Source organism: Oenanthe melanoleuca, chromosome 8 (assembly GCF_029582105.1).
Source record: "Oenanthe melanoleuca isolate GR-GAL-2019-014 chromosome 8, OMel1.0, whole genome shotgun sequence".
Taxonomy (NCBI): Eukaryota; Metazoa; Chordata; class Aves; order Passeriformes; family Muscicapidae; genus Oenanthe; species Oenanthe melanoleuca.
In genome coordinates, this window is record NC_079342.1 from 28,729,464 (window position 1) to 28,746,586 (window position 17,123).

The 17,123-nt window shown below is 40.6% G+C and overlaps 1 protein-coding gene across 8 annotated transcripts in view; it reads left to right on the plus strand.

Moving 5' to 3' along the window:
* COP1 (COP1 E3 ubiquitin ligase) overlaps positions 1-17,123 on the plus strand; it is a 131,050-nt gene that overhangs the window by 79,641 nt on the left and 34,286 nt on the right. For all 8 annotated transcript variants that reach the window (XM_056497511.1, XM_056497512.1, XM_056497509.1 and 5 more), the window contains one exon: positions 14,891-15,008. In XM_056497511.1, the coding sequence (XP_056353486.1) occupies positions 14,891-15,008 (118 nt within the window). The remainder of the gene's footprint in view (positions 1-14,890; positions 15,009-17,123) is intronic.

A 17,123-nucleotide genomic window follows, 5' to 3' on the forward strand; every position in this document is an offset into this window, starting at 1 on the left:
TTCAGATGCTGTAGGAAACCAAGCTTTAGGTGCCACTATAAAAGCAAATCTCAGGATTAGCATCTAATATGGATTATATATATGTTTCTTTTCTGGACTCTTCACTCTGAAGCTTTAGATGGCAAAAAAAAATTATCTTGGGTAGCTTAAAACAGAACAGATGAGCAATAAACTAGAAATAGAGCCTCTAGAAGAGAGAAATGGATATTGGTTTGAGAAGTAATTCACTTAAAATCAAGCACTTCAGGTGAGAGAGAAGCTGGTATGTCTGGCTGTAGCCTGATAGAATCTGTTGCAGTGGAGAGGGCACATAAAGAAGAAAAGACCCCTTTTATCTTTTACTTTAATGAAATAATTCTATTTGCATGCTTACTGAGTTGAAACATTGTCCAGTATAGACTATAATCACTGCCAAATACAAAATCAGGTCATTCTGTGGTCTTTTCCTCTTTTTAAAAACAGATAGGGTTTTATCCTGAAATTAACTATATAAATCATGGCTGAAGTTATTATTGTTCTGCCTCAGTAATAGCAATGATGTCCTTAACCCATCTATTTTCTAGTAGCACTGTTTCCCTGCTTTATAAAAGAAAACTAAAGGCTGAAAATGCATCATGCACTTTGCAGCTGGAATGTCAAAGTTGTGCAGTCAGGATGAGATCAGACTGTCTGCTAACTCCAGTGAGCTCAGTGTAGCTATTGATAGTAGGAATGTTTTATTCCCAGCATGCTGTAATAGTGTCAGCAGCTACAACTGACTTTTTATTTCCCATACATTATGTAAGAATTCAGAAATCTGAAGTTTCTATGATATTAGATGCATCATCTCCTCAAGTGCTGTATTTTCCCCCCGTATTTTTTCCCACAAATCTAGCATGTTGTATTGATGGCTGAGGGAGGTTTCTCAGGGCTGCAGAGATGCAGGACAGAGACAATCTCCTCTCCAGAAGCTTCTCAAAATAAGTGCAAGCAGTGGAGAAATACAAATGAACAGGGGATAGCAACAGAACAGCTGCAACATTTCCAGAACTTAAGGTTTTTTGCATTAGTGTTAGTTTTGATCAATCTCTGAAACACCTTTGCTATGTTGTCACAAACAAGATCTTGATAGTATTGGTTTAGATGAAGTGACCATGGCAGGGAAAATGAGGTGGTGCTGATTGATTCTGATCTTACTACTTACAGCAACAGAGTTTGAGACTATGTGCATTGGAGATGCCATACTCCCTCCTAAACATCCCATATTTTATTTTTCCATTTCTTCCTTCACACTACAAATTGCATGGTCAAAAGTGAATTGCCTTTTTTCTGGATTACGTTATTCTCTGATCCATTGACTACCAGTGCCAGCCCCAGACAGGCTTTTGGCAGCTTGTATCAATGCCAGGATTTGCTAACAAGGGGCAAGCCCTCAGTGAACATGAGGTCTGCTCTTAATACTGAAGTTCTCCTCTCTTACCAGCTCTCTCTCTTCCTTAATCCCTTCCCCACTTTCTGCTTTTCCTTTGAAGGTGATTTTGCCCTTCCCCACGTTTTCCAGGCTGTTTAAAGGTATTTCCTGTGCACCATCTTTAGCATTACACAAGGATGTTTCATTCTGGTTTTGAACGGTGCTACCTTTCTTTCTTCATTAAATGATCACAAAACTAATTTGATACTGAAGATCAGTGTCAGCATTATGAAGGAATCCTATTGTTGTGTTAACAGCTTTTTTGCATTTGCACCTTTTTTCCCCACCCCTTAAGGTCTCTGCATCACCCTGATGCACTTACAGTTCAGGGTCAAAAGTGTCTTTTTTATCATCATCATTCTACTTTTCTAATATACCTGGTGTCCAAGTGGGGCCACTTTGGAGACTATCCTGGCCAGTGAAATATTGATTTTTCTGCTGCAGTAACTGGAGCGGTGATTTCTCTTCTCCAGACATCTTCCTGTAGAGTTAGCCTTGCACACTGTCCCAGATCTGGGTGACTTACCTGGCTTGTCACTCAGCTAAGAAGAATGATGGTGTATTAATGACCAAGAATGTAGTGTGCCTTTTAGGAAGAGAATGAATGTTTTCCAGCTGAGAGCAAGGTCTTACCTTAATAGATTCTCATGGGTGAGTAGTGTGTTCTATTGAAAGCCTGCAGTGACTCAGAAAGGATCTATTTTTGTGAATATGTGACATGTTTAGGGTGGAGTTAGGCAGTTTCCTTGGGCTTGAGCTACAAGATTACCTCAAGTGTATGCATTTAGCTCAGTGTTTAAAGGCACAGACAAAGGTTAGGTATTTTTTCAAACCTATGCAAACCTTCATAGCAGTGAGTGCTCAGAATTCAACCTTGATGAAAGCAAAGTGGCATGCAGCAGTTCAGGCCTTGCCCATTATTTGGATAGGATTTTACTTGCAGTATGTCTTTGCATTTTAGGATACTTGATAACCTCCCTCCAGTCCATGATCTCTGAGACTGTTGGCAAGGGAAGTAGGGGACAAGGTCTGCATTTTGGAAGTGCACATTTGTCACCTTTAATTCAAACTCATTCCAGAATTCACTCCAAAGGAAATTTTGAAGCAAAGGAAAGCATTGCATTTGCATTGGAAAGCATTTACCGCACTTCAGTCAGTCAAGGGTTGTTTAGAGGAATCTGTATTTTTGGCCAGTATGACTGTGATCATATTTCTGTCCCAAAGCACTTATTGTTGTGGAAACACTGAGCTTACTGGGATTTTTTAGGTGAGGGCACATCTTTGAAGGTTTGACTTACATGTTGTCCTTCTTCATGGACCCTGGGATGTAAATTAAGGTGAGATATTAAACCAAGCCTTTTGCTGTCCTGGTGAAGACAGTCTTTCTGGCTCTGGTAGGTAGATCACATTGTACTTCTTCTTGGGACTGACAGTGAGAAGAACTGCAGCTATACCATGTTATTTAAACTTAAGATCTTTGTAGTTTTTCTCTTCCTTCACATCAGAGATGATGCCAGATCAGCCAGGCAGTGTCTTCCTGCCACCGCTTCCTAGGAAATCACAAAGGGACATGAAACCTCTCAAAAGTGTGCAGGATGTCTTGCATGTGCAATTTTCATATAAGCCTTAAGAGTTTAAGAGCTGATAGAACTTTTTTACTTGCACAGAAAAAATGGTATGTGAATTGTCTTGGATAAAGCATTTGCAATGAATAGTGAGTAATAATATAGAGATCTACTGGGAGTTTCCTAACTTTATCCCAGAGGTCATCGCACTTCAGTAACAAGTGAATTAATAAAATGAACTTGAAAAGCTCAATTTGATTCTCTAGAGAAAATTATATATCTGTCATTAGCTGAAATGAGTGTGCTAATTATTTGCTTAAATATTCTTTTCCTGAACATTTTGTCTAACAACTGGCACAGAAGTCATTTAGTCAATGTGACGAAATTCAAATTTAACTTGAAATGAGCCTTGGAATTCAGGAACAGATAGACAACTCTGACATTCATCTTTTTCTCAGAATGCCAAATTGCTCTTGCTGCTAACTGTTGCTGTATCCCTTAAGAATTTAATGCTTTCCAGCCTCAACAGTTTTCAAAGCTGCAGTTTTTCTGGTAGCTCACTCAAAAGAATTGCTCTTTGGAGTGGCATCCTCTATAATGGCTTCCTGTGTTTTCTCCTGTTCAGACTGGTGCATAGATTAACTGTTCCAGCCTTTTATTTGGGTACTGTGCTTCCATACTAACTGGTGTAGATTGTCACATTGTGCAGGAAAATCTGTAACTGGTGAGTGTATTGTGGGCTCTCACCTCAGAGGCATCTTTTCATAATGTCTGAGCATCTAACATCACATGAGTTTTTAAGAGTAGAGTTTTGAATGTTCAGTAAGATTCCTGTTAGCCATTTAAATGTCAAGAAGATGACAGGAAGTGAGACTAGATGCATGTGCAAACCCAGTTGCTCTTCATGTTACTTATTTTATTGCCTAGTTAGGGTATGTTGCTTTTTTCCCACCTTGGATACCTGCGTATCATCACATGCTTTCCTGTGCTTGTTTCCCTGTATGCATAATCCACCATACCTTTGGTTTAAGCCTTTTTATCTGAAACTTGGATTTTAGCAATTGTGACACTATATTTAGTGTCTTCCTCTCTTCCAGTGGAGTCTGCTGTGAGGTCACTTTAGGTAATGAATCAGGTCATCATCTCCAGGACCTAGTTAAGAAGGCTAATATCTCCTCAGGCTAGTGAAACAAATTGTAGTTCTGGTCTAAAATCAGGTTTGATAATTTGGCAAACTCAGGTTCTCAGGAGCCTGCACTTTCCTTTCCTTAGAGCTGCTTTGATGGCTCTGAAACCTGTTTGGTTCTCTTTGTATGATGCCTGCTAATACAACAGAAACTTGAAAGCTGTTGCTTCATAAATGCACTCTTAAAATCTTAGGGAGGATGTTCCTGTTTACATCCATTCTTTGTATCACCTCAAACCCTTATCTTACATGATTGTGACCTCTTCGAATGTGTGGTTTCAGGGAATCTGAAATTCTTCACATGTTCTAGTTGTTATAAAATTGATTTTGGACATCAGCTTACAGGCACTAGTGCATATAGAGTTCTGCATGTTACATACTAAATGAGAAAAGCTGAGTTAGGAGCATAATTTAATGTTGCATCTAAACAGTGCATAACTATTTTTTCCTCCTTCAGATGTAAAGAATGAATTCTTTCCAGAGCTGCAGGTTATTACTGCTGCTCTCTTCATTAGTTTTGTAGCATTAGTAAATCTTATTTGTGTGTACTGAATGTTATGTTTCTCCAACAGTCTGATAGACAGCAGTCCTTGAATTGCACAGTAACCACCTATCCCTTACTCCTGTGAGAAATTGCTATAAGTCTTTAAAACCATAAAGGTCAAAGTTTCAAAAGAGTTCTAGAGAAATCTGTTTTGTTCCACTCTCCCATCAGAGCACTTTTCTCAGCTGATTAATATCTAATGTTTTATGTCTCCTCCTTCTCTCCTTAGTGCAAGACAAGTTATTTAGGGCGAAGGCTTTATGGGCTGCTGTATCAAAAGCTTTAGACAAGTCAGTTACAAAGTGTCCCAAGTGTGTAAAGACCATTATCCATAACCTGGCAAATGTCATCTGTAACTTCAAGCTGTAGGGAATCCGTGGAATGCAAAGGTTATAAACCCAGCTGGCCGTTCCCATCAAAGCTGGTGTTCTCTTTATCTGTTCAGCAGAGGGAGATATAGATCTTTAGAGGAATGCTAGTGTTGGTATGTATTTTTAAAAAAATAGTACAGTTGGTGTGAGTAAGAGATGGAAATCACTGGCTGAAGTAGGGTATAGTGTTGCCTGCAGAGCTCTGTCAAAATATTTAAATTGCTGACCTGAAACCATGTGCTGGCACATCCCTGAACCTTTCTTTTGTAGAAGGAAAAGTAGAAGGGTCTTATTGTGCTGTTGGTTTTGCCAGAGATTAAACTGAGTCTACCAGACATTCAGTCTAACCCTCAACTCCTTATTTCAGTTTTAATGGATTGGATCTTTCTCATGGTGCTCCTTTTATCATCCAGTTTACTAAACTGTTAGTCATTTTTATTCTTCTCAAAGCTGTGTTCTTTGTTTGTTTAAATGAAAACTGGGCTGGATTTGTGTTGAATTCTCTAAGTATATTTTTTGAGGTTGAATTTCCACTGGATTCCTTAAATCTAATTTTTGGAGGCTTTCACCCATCATCTGTATTGCAGTGTAGGAAAATGAGATTAAGTTGTCGCCTCCAAATACCCATGTGCCTTCCTCTGCTTTAGAAACTTCCTTTCATCTCCTCGCTAGCATCATGGGCTCTGTGGCTTCCTCACTTTAAAGGGTTTAGCTGTTTGGTTTTTTTTGAGATTTTGCCACCAGCAAAATGAATCATAAAGACCTTGCTTAATCTTGTATTGTTTTTAGAGTACACGGCAGAGGTTTTCACCTGCAGGGAAAATATGTATTGAATGCTTTTCTCAAGTTTAGTCCCTTTTTGGGTGGCCATTGAATGTTTGACACCTATGTAGATGGGGTGTGCAGGACCTCCCCAGGAGTCTGGTATCACTTGTCGAGAGACCACTTGTCTAGATAGAACTCTGAGAGCAAATATAAATGAAGCACCGCATCCCAAATCATCTTGGACACACACATGAAATACAAAATAAGGGCACAGTTTGCTGCTGTCGACTAGAGTGTTGCTTCTAGAAGAGATTGCTGAGATTTCTCCAGGGCTGCAGAAGATGGTTATTCAGAGAAAAACTGTTCCTTCACTGCAAAGGAAGCTCCAGGTGAAAAGTAGAGGAAAAAGCAAATGCATCAAATCAATAATTTTCTTAGTTATAGAAACAAAGCACTTGCATTTTCTGCTAGAAGAAAAAATTGTGAATACAAAGCCATATCCAGCAAACATTTTAATGTGTCTGTGATAATGGCTGTTGGGATAATTTTTTTCTTGCTTTATTGGGGCTTTTTTGGAAGGGAAGGCACAAACAGGAAAAATAAAAAAATACCAGTTAGCTTTACCTGTGCTGCAGTGTTCTGCAGGGAGGTGTTGAGGTGACATGGGTTAATTTCTGCTGTCTGGTCCTCATGTGATTTGTCATGCTGCAAGAGAAAAACAGCATGCTTCATTCTTCAGCAAGATGCTCTGGACAGTTTTGTCTACAACAGTTCTTTCTTCAGGCTATATCAAACCCATTTTTAATCTCTTGCCTTTTCAGTAAGGGAAATGGTTTTTACAGAGGGCACTGAAGTCAACTTACTGTTGTTGATATTATCTAATTTCTTCTTCATAAAATTCTTGCACTAATTTTTAGTGCAGGGCTTTGTTCCTATGAATTCAAGTCCAGTTTTTCCTATCCCTAAAGCATTGTCATCTCTTTTCTTTTCCTGAAGCATCTATTTCTTTTATGTAGTAGAAAGTATCACACTGTCTTCCCTCAGAGAAATGGTTTGTGATAGCCCAAACCCTGCACTGATCATATCCCATCCCAGTATTACTCTCTCAAGTGAAATAAATCTCTTTATAGTGTTTTGTTGGCTGGAAGGCTTCTTCCCCATTCTTTGTCAAATGCCCAAGTGCCACCCTGCATTTCTGTTGCTGTAATAAAGACCATTTTTTGTGGGGAGGAGGGTGTTTCTGCATGAAGCTTCACTTGTTGAGTTATTCCCTAAGATGGAATGTTCAGCTGTCCTATGTTCCCAGTCTTCTCTCCACAGCCAGACCCACATACGGATGTTCAAACTGCAATCTGCTTTTAATGTGGGGACGCTCCACTCTAAACTTTCTGAACAAAACCACCTGAGTCACATGAAGATCTGCAATACTGTTGTTAGGTGTTACAGGCTTGGCAGCAATTAAAATTGAGCTGTTCATTTCCTTTTTCACTAGTAAGAAAAAAAGTGAATTAAAGGAGAGCTAAAGTTGTTTGACAGTGCTTCATGCCACCCGTGTTGTGTGGTCATAGATAGACAAAACCTGAAAAATCTGAGAAGCCAGAAACTTGTGCAGCAAAACACAGCCTAAATATTATTTCTATAATGTGAGAGGTGGGCTAATGCCTTGTGTTTATGTCAGTAGCAAAATAGCCTAAGCAAGTTTGTATTTTTAAAATTCGTCCCTCGTTCTTTGACATAAGAGCACTTTCAAGACAGCTGAGGGAGGCGTTTATAGAATTGTCTTTGGAAATGCTTGGAGCATGACTGAGTAGAAATCTTGAACACAAATATTTAACTTGGAAGTTGAATCTGACTTTGCAGTTTTCCTGTCTTTGACTGGGCAGTTGGACTGGCTGGATTTCAGAGGTCCCTTGCAACCTTCAGTCTTCCATGACTTTCAAGGCCCTTGAGCAAAAATTATTTCTAACAGAAATTGCATTCTTTCTAGGATTAAGTTTCATTTGAGCTTCTTCATAATTACATTCTAAGCTGTCTTTCAACTAGCCTTTGATATCACTGCTTTGGCAGGGAGGCTCCATTTCCTGGTGCACAGGTACGTAGAAGATTCACTGGAGAAGTTCCACTTCTTTTATTAGTGGCTTTTTAGTTAGTCTGTAAGTATTTCTGAAGCTATGTAGATGGCTTTTGTAGATTTCCTCTGGAATTTCAGGAAACGTGTTTTCAAGCATTTAATTTTCAAGGTTGGGTTCTGATGGCAGCTGTCTGCCTTTCCTCAAGTGTTGTTTACCTAGCCCTGTTCAGGTTTCTCTGAGGACCAAGGTACTCTAATGTGCCATGTCATCTTCAGTGTCCTAAATGGAAGAACAGTGATTTGAATTTATTTTTAAATCAAGATGTTTTTCCTTTTTATCTCCTTCCTCCTTCTCCTTCCTAACAGAAAAAAAAATTATCCTGTTGAAAACTGAGGTTTCATGTGAGTCTCCTGACCTGTTTCCATTCTTAGTCGAGCCAAAGACTTTACCTTTGTGGTTGCAAGCTTCCTTTTTTATATCAAGAAATCACACTAAGCTTGGCTGAAAATGAGACTTTTGGTGAACCCAGCTAAAGTTCTGTTGTTCTATGTCTTACCTGCATTCAGCAAATAATAATCAAGATGGCTTATCCCTTCTTTCACAACATATAATGTAGGGAAATAACAGTGAGTAGTCTTCCTTTTTACCCAGAGACACTCAAAGCAAGCTTTGATTTGAACCACTATACTCTGGGACACTTCAAGGCACGAGGATGTAGTTATATTTTCCTGCAACAGGTTGTCTAGAAACAATTCTCAGAGCCCTGAAAACTGAGTGATCTGGCTTAGGCTTGGTATACAGAGGAAAACTGAGTGAAAGGAAAGATCAATTTATGTAGGTAGATGTTTAAATATATATAATTGGATTTCAGCTAACCCCTTCAGTGTTTGAGTGATGGAGGTTTCCACCAGGATCTCTGAAATAATTTTTTTTTTAGACAATGGACATAAAACTGAAATGTTACAAAGTCATGTCTATCTTCTTTTATTCTGATGGAAACAATTTTGTGGGCTTGTTTTATATCCTTTTATTTTGCTTTTCTTTTGCTTTACCTTGGATAATCTAATTGATGACAAGCAAAGGTATCTTGCACCAAATTTGCCGTGACTCAGTTTGTCTTGTTAAATAAGTCATTTCAATACAGTCCCTCCGACTATAAACGTCTCTTATTACTGCTGATTTACAGAGTTTCACTGGTGAAAACAAGCTAGCTTTGATCCAAGTTTAAAGTTCATATGGAGGAAAACAGACAGATGAAGATGGGGCAATCATGAGCTGAGGACATGAGTTACTGGATGTAACAAGTCAGACCATCACGGTCAGAGAAGCACAAGATCACATTAAAGATTCTACTCCAGCCTAAGCTTTTGTTTCAGTAGAAGATCTGTAGCACAAGGTGTGCAGGACTGCAGGCTGCAGCCAGAGCATTAATGCATTGAATTATTTTGACCTTTAGGTTTGCTATTGAAGATGTATTGTATTTTTTTAAAAAAGTCCAAAATGTGCCTTGATCACAGAATAATATTTCTACCAGACCACTTAATTAACATCTGACTGCCTGCCTGACAGCTCTGCATCTGAATATGGGCATCTTCTTGGCCGTGATATTTATCTGCTGTGGAACAAGGAACACCCCTTATTCTCAAGTTTGTGAGTGCTGAGAAATCCAAATAATGTAAAGAACTTATTTTTTTAATGGATCAATAATTAAATATTGAACAGCTGAGAAATGTGCATTTTTAAATGACTGAAATAAGAAAAATGGGCATTGATTCTCCAGCAATTTAGTTTTCCAGAGGAGAGCCACAGAACCTTTGTATGCAGCTCTTGGGGCTTTCTAGTGGTTACATCCTTTGAATATAAAACTGTTGCATTGCAGGTGAATTTTTGTTTTGCTGTCCTTGGCTTGATATTCCTTCAAGTAAGTGGTTCTTGGTTGAAAAAAGCCTGGGGGGGGTCTTGTGAATTAGTTGATGCTGATTAATGTTCATGGTGAAGGTGGGTGAAACACATGACCTAGAAGATGAATGTTATCTGGAGAGTGGGATTGCTCTGCTCTCTGGTTTTTTGTGTGTGGCTGCCTTGTGTGTGCTGCTGGTACTCAGTGAAAGATAAAATTGCTGCTGTGTGACGCCCTATTATAACCCTTGCTGCTTTTTGTGGAGCTGTTGCTCATCAGTACACAGTAAGAGCTTTACAATAGATGGTGTTGAACCTAAAGCCTGCTGGTAACAGCAGTTTTGTAAATTTTATTAACAAGTCTAAAGGTAAGGAAAATCACTTCTGGCAAAAACAGACTTTGTCTTTTTCTTTCTTTTGATTTAACAACTAAAAATCCAAGATCAGTTCCATTTTTCTAAACAACTCAAATTACCTACGATGCTGCTTGGCTCCATTAGCAATTTCCAATTCTCTTATTTTAGAAGTTCTTAAATGTGATTTTTCTATGACTATGTAACCACATCATCAGCTTATTTACTGCATCCCCACCCCTGCAACCAAGCTGAATCTGAAAATTGAGACTGAGGAGGTGCTGATCCCTTTACCTTGTTCAGCACAAATCCATCCTTCTCTTTTGCCCTTTTCCTGCCAGCTGGAGTCTTCTGAATTTATGAGCAGCTGAGCAGAGAGGGATGCCATCCTTTGCTGATACGGGTTGTATTTACTGAAGAGGTGGCAAGATCTCAGAAGTTTTGTGAAGTCTGAATTCTTTTATTAGTTGTCACTAGATGGCTCAAAGGCAAAAGCAGCAGTGTCTTAAGGGAAGTAAGCTGAGCGTAATGGAAAAGCACTATTTAAAAATTCAGGCTTGTGGTCAGACACCTCAGCAGCAATGGCAGAGCTTAGCTGTCCTTTTTGCCTTCTGAGATCACCTAAAAATATATATAAAAAAAAATAAAATTACTTGCCAGCAAGCATTTGAATTCAGAAGGTGTAGCAGTAGATTCTGTCATGCTCAGCTTCTGCAGTGACATTGAACTAAATGAGAACTGTTCTGGAGTGTTTAATTTGTTATGAAATAGATACATGTTCTTTCCCATTATTTCATAAATATTTAAATTAAGCCTGAATGCAGAAGAAAAGGTGAAGCAGGGAGCTGTTGCTGCCCAAGGGTTGAGCGGGCAGGAAGCTTTAACTATAAATGTGAATTCTAAGATGAACTTGTTCTAAGTGAGTTTTCTAGTTGAGGTGGAAACTAGCTGAATTTTGATACTAATGTTCATTTTGAGGAGAAAACGAAGCAATTGCCCCTGGTGTTGCTAGTTAGCAGTGGAGCATGCTCCATGGTCTACCAGGGATGCTGAGGGCAGGAGTCAGTGCTAGGATGCTGGATGAGCTGATAAGTTCTTGTGGAATTCAGGACATGTTTGATTCCTCTCATTGCCCACTCCATTTCCCTCATCTTCAGCTGTCTCTTGGGAAAAGCTCATTTTCTGAGCCTCCCAGAGCATTCTGCCACCTCTCCTCGGACCTACTGGTGTGCCAGAGATGCTACCCACCCCAGACATTTCAGCTCATAAAAGTTCACCAGGCAAGGCTTCTGCTGGGGTACCTGGGAGTTGTATTTTTCTCATTTAGCTTCACTTTGGGGCGCTCTACTTCCTCAGCAGATGGCATTTTTATCATGTTTTTTGTGAAGTCTGTATGGCCTGCAAGAGAGAGTATCTCTTTAATTGTAAAATGTGACCACCTGTTCAGATTTTAATGAGTGCAGTGAGCATTTGTCTTCATACATCTACTTTAAAATAGCTGCTTCAATTGGATTAAAAAAAAACAAACAAAAAACTAAAACTCAGTTGGGCACCAACACTTTGTCTGCTGAAATAATCAATTAATAATTAAGTGACTAATTTTAGAACCCACTGGCCTTGCTGGTTCCCTCAGACCCGTTGTGATGAGAGCAGACAGTGATTGATTGCCCTGCTGATGCTGAGTGGCACAGCCGTGCTGGGGCCAGATGCTGCAAGGCTTTTAGCTGTTTACTGGGATATTTGGAAGGTGAATGCAACTTCATGGCTCTGCTCTGCAAATAGACTTGTCTGCCCTGCTATAGCTCTCTCCTCTCTGCATTGCTCCAGCTGCTCACATGCAGCCATCTGCAGGTATCCCTTTCCCTGCCACTTTCTTGAAGGATAAAATCTGGTGCTCAAAAAGGTGCCCTAATGATGGGACAGTGTTGAAACTGTAAGCAAAAAGAGACTTGAAAGGCTTATCCACTAACTGATTCCTACTAAAAAGCCCTGCTAGAATAATTTTGCTCAAAATTCGTTAAAATAACAATTGCCAGTTAACTGTTTCATAGCTCCCACAGGTCTGCTAGATAGATGAAAAACTGTGGAGTTTTTTGGCTCCAGCTTTCGGAGAAGTAGAAGAGACTAAGATGCCCAAATCTTGTTAGTGTGTTGATGCTTAATTCAAAGTTCGTTAGAAAATTAACCCATTTTAAAATAAGCATATTGCAACATCATGTTGCTCTAAAGCTAATTAAAATACCTAAATGGTAGGAGCACACTGGGAATTTTGATTGTTTGGAGGTTTAATATTTCAGAGGTTTAAAGACACAGGAGCTGTTTGGAAGAGTGCTTAGGGCACAGCAGCTTCATTGCAGATAGTAAGGGGTGCAATAGCTGTTGTGTTTTAACATAAGATTAATTTGGCAGTGTAAGTGGTGGAGAAAATTTGGTGTGGCTGCTTGAAGCATCTGCTTTTACACCTTGAGGAGGAAGAGAGGCAGAAATCCTTGCTTATCCGGAGAAACCTCTGAGCTGGTCATCTGCAGAGAGTAAAGTGCTCGTAGCAGTGAGAGGGGAAGTTGACTTGCCTACCCACCTTGTTTCATTGGAGGTATTTCTGACACAGTCTCCACCCTGTCCTGCCATGGCCACCAATTAGCTCCTTAATCTGGGGGTGGAGCTCCCCTTGCTGGTCTGATGGTGATTGCAGTAGCTTGATTGGTGTAAACCTGGTTATCTCAAATCACATGGGATTTCGAGACAGCAGGTCTCTCAGCTGTATAGAAGACAAGACCGACCTTTGAAATGCTGTGCAAATACAAAAATAGATGTAGCTATTGGCATTTAAATTCATTTCTGTGTAATCTTTGTGATAAGCTTCCACCACTGAGATGTTATTTCAGTGGGAGGATGGTCAGAGCAAATTTCAGCTGATGTCTGGGTATCACAGGTTGCTCAGTGAGAGAGATATCCAGCTTGGTTCCCATGCATGTGGCCTTTGCTGGCTTTCCCTTCCTGTGTTTCCAGAATAGCAAGGGGTAGTGTCTTGGTTTAGTCTCCTCCCATCTTCACAGCCTTCCCAAAGCTGTGTTTGTGGGTCATGTCAAACTCATGGGGTATTACTTTTAAGGGTAAGCTGTTCAAAAGCAAAAGTTCTCTTCATCTCTTTTTTCCTCAAATTTCTCTGTTCATGCCTCATTCTCTAGAATAGAGATACCTCTTTCCCTTAGGGCAAAGAATCCTTTTCTCAAACACTTCAACCCCCCATGTTTTCTCCACGATTTATAGAAATGCTTGGGGAGGCTGGATGAAACTACAGAGCCCAGCAAGCAAATGCGTGGTGGGGCTCAGCTGGAACAGAGCCCAGCTGCATTCCCCCAGGCCATGTGGGCAGCCGGGGGGCTTCACCTCCCCATGGCTGCTCCAAGACGGCAGCAGGGCCCCAGCCGAGCTGTGGCCATGCTGGAGGGGGAAACTAGGATCTTAGCAAAAGCTTCTCCTTCCCCTGGCCACCAGGGCCCCTGGTTGAAAGCGAGGGGCCCCGCGGCTCCCGAGCCCACCCCTGCCTGGTGGGCCCCGTGGGAGGGAGCTGGGCTGAGCCAGTGTTACCTGCTTAACACACAGAAGCTACAGAGAACTTTCCTGACATTTTCTTGCTTTTACTAATGTGATTCATGGAGGTGAAGTAGCTTCTCTAATTGGTTTTCCAGGCTGTCAGTTATTGAATCAGTTTCCAGTTGGTCTCATCAACTCACAGAGGAAGTTCTCATAGAGAAAAGCCTCTGTGTGTGTGTATGTGTGCCCTCTTCCTAGATGAATTCCATGCAAAACCAGCACAGGTGGTTAAATGAAATTCAACATTAAAGGCTGAAAGTTGGGAAGGAAGAAGTTTATTAACCTTGCTGAGCTGGGAAAGTGTCTGGGGCTTGGGTCTCATGAGGTTTTCTCTTCTTGTTTTTCTAGTTTCTTGAGAATTGACATTTAGTTGTTTAGAAAAGCAAACGTATCTCTAATTCTGCTGTGATCCCTTTTATATGGTTGTGGCACTGGGGCACATCTGTGAATTAAATCTTAAAGTGAACTGGAATTTAGTCTGTTCCCTCATTAGCAGAAATGCTAATTCTTTCTTGACTGGTAATAAAGTCAGAGGAGAGAATCAAACAACAAAGGTAGGAAGGTTATCCATCCAGAAGCAAGTTTGATAAATTTAATCCTGTTTTTCCACAATCCAGTGTAAGTAGCAGACTGAGTTTTTACCATTGGGTTCCTCAACAATTTTCCAAGAGGAGACAGCTTGAGGAAGGAAAATAAGAAGGCTGGGAACTAGAAGTGACAATTGGAGTGGCTGGGCAGGGAGCTGAGAAGGCAGGCAGAAGAGGTGAGAGTCCTTTTAGGTGCTGACTTGAAGAGGGTCATGGGGTTTACAGATACATTGGGTTTGCGGGAGGACACACATGCAAATGCACCTTTTTCCCTTCCTGATGCTTTGAAAGGGAGCAGGAACCCTTATAAGAATGAGTTTTGGGGCTGTTTTAGGAAGCCTGCTTAAAGACTCTTTTGCTGTAGTACAGACTGTTTATCCTAGATAGGGCTTGAAGTGAAATGTAGACACTGCAGGAAGGATTTCTGTTGTGATTATTACAGATTCCATGCATCCTTCCAAACTGATTAAATTTTTTGCCCCTTTTCTTCCTTATCTCCAGATCACTGTGTACACTACTATGACCTTCGCAACACTAAGCAGCCCATCATGGTGTTCAAAGGCCACCGCAAGGCAGTTTCCTATGCAAAATTTGTGAGCGGGGAAGAAATCGTTTCTGCGTAAGTGTTGCCTTTTATGTAGGCTAAAAACTGTGTAGCCCTCTCTTCTCAGTGCTCTTCAGGGCTGTTGAGGAAGTTCACCTGTGTGTGGCTGCTCTCATGGGCTGCTGTGCTTTTGGGAAGCAGATCACTGCTTTTCTCTAAGTCAAAAATAGAAATTCATTCCTGGTGTCACTTGTCTGTTCTGTCTTATGGAGCTAAAATGCTTAAGAGGAATATGAAGACAATTAGATGTGGCTCCTGTGCCCAAGTGCTGACTTTGGGAAGCTGCAGGTGGATTTTCACTGTGTGCACTGAGGATGCTCCTGACCAGAGTTCTGTGATAAGAAAAGGTTCTTCAGCTTCTATTCAGTTATATGGCCAGATGTGTCTGCCCCAAAGCCAGATGTGGCTGCCTCTCTTCTAAAGATAGCTTTTGAATCACATGGGAATGAATGTGTCAGGTCACCTAGTCAAAATTGGCAATGACTGGCTACAAGCCTCTTACCTGAACCCCTCTTACCTAAGGGGGAAGGTGAGGGGCTGCAGGGGAATCTTTGATCGTAACACATTTGTGTCTAACACCTGAGGGCAGTAGGTATGGATCACAGGGGTAGATCTAGTCCCAGGAAGTATGCCTCCTGCCTTGTGCTGAGCCAGTGGTTTTCCAGCTTGGTTCTGTCCCATGTTTTTACACAGTGAAACAGAGCATTTCAAGGTATTTTCAGGCTGCAAGGGAGTTACTCTGAGTTGAGCAGCATGATGGAGGATTCCCTAGTGGCTTCTGGTACTGCTTATATTTAATCAGCTTCTTTCTTCTTACTTCTATTAACATTATAACTCTATAAGGCTGCAAATTCATATCTGGAACATAGAGAAAATTAAATTTAATGCATTGAACCAATCTCTGTTACAGAAAGTATTTAATAGAAACAGGAGGAGGCTGGGAATGTTTTACAGCCATTATCAAGTGAAGCATCATTTATGGGATATTTTAGGACAGAATGACCCTGTTCTGCTTGGGCCAGCATTCTGAGAAAGCATTTCCCAAAGTTCTGAGAGGAGTTATTGATAGAGCTGTTAGAGTTGTCATACTTGGACAGGCAGCAGCAGGGTGAGGGGACTAACCGAAGGGTCCACCTACCTTCTTGTGTGTGAACAAGGAGAAATGTCAGAGCAGATTATTTTTCCTGCCTTTCCTTTTGCAAATTGAGTAGAGGCAACAGCAGTAGTGATTCTCAAAAATCAAGCACGGATTTAAGAAAAAAATTATACGTATATTCAGATTCTCTAGATTTCTAGCTAAAGCTGTTTTATGGATTGCATTGATTTTCTTTGCCTTGTAGAGATAGGTTTTGACCTCAGGGGTGTTCAGAACTGCCTGGTATTTAGCACAACACATTGATTATAGTTCTGATTTACATAGAGAAAAATTTAACAGAGCAGCACATACAAGATGTTTTTTTTGGAGAGGATATAAAACCAGAAGAGCAGTATAACACCACCAGGATCAATGACCTTTGTCTCTCCTTGCAGTTCTAGGGGGAGAGCTTTCTTCTTTCATGGCATGCTTATCCTAAGCCGTGTAAACATGGCTAGAGCCTGGTGGGAATTCATTAACAGTGAAACCTTTTCATTAGTAATAGACTTAAGTGTTTTTGTTTTAATGAAGACACCTAGTAGATATGCCAGTAAAATATAGAGGTTAAGTACCTATATATCTGAGGTCTTCTTGATGGGGAGCTAAAAGTAGCAGCTGCCATAGGAATCTGACAGCTTGTGGACCAGGGATTAGCCTTTTACTGCTTTTTTTCTGGCTGCAGAAAAGTTTAGTTTCCAGGAAATTCTGAAGCTTTGAAAAGCAGCATTTTAAAAATACAGCTGTCCTAATAGTACAGAAAGCACCTGCCTGTACTTGTGGGCCAAAAAAATCAGGAGTATACGCCTTTTTGCCTTCTCTGAGCTGATCCTCCTAGTGTAAGGACAAGGGAAGGGAGAATGAGCAGCAGTGTAGGGCAGGGACAGATGTGGAACAAACACCGGGCAGAGAAGCTGAATTCTCTGTTTTGGCCCTCCCATCTCAACCTGGGGTTAGGAATGCACTCCTGTTTAAGTCAAGGTGTTAGAGATAAAATT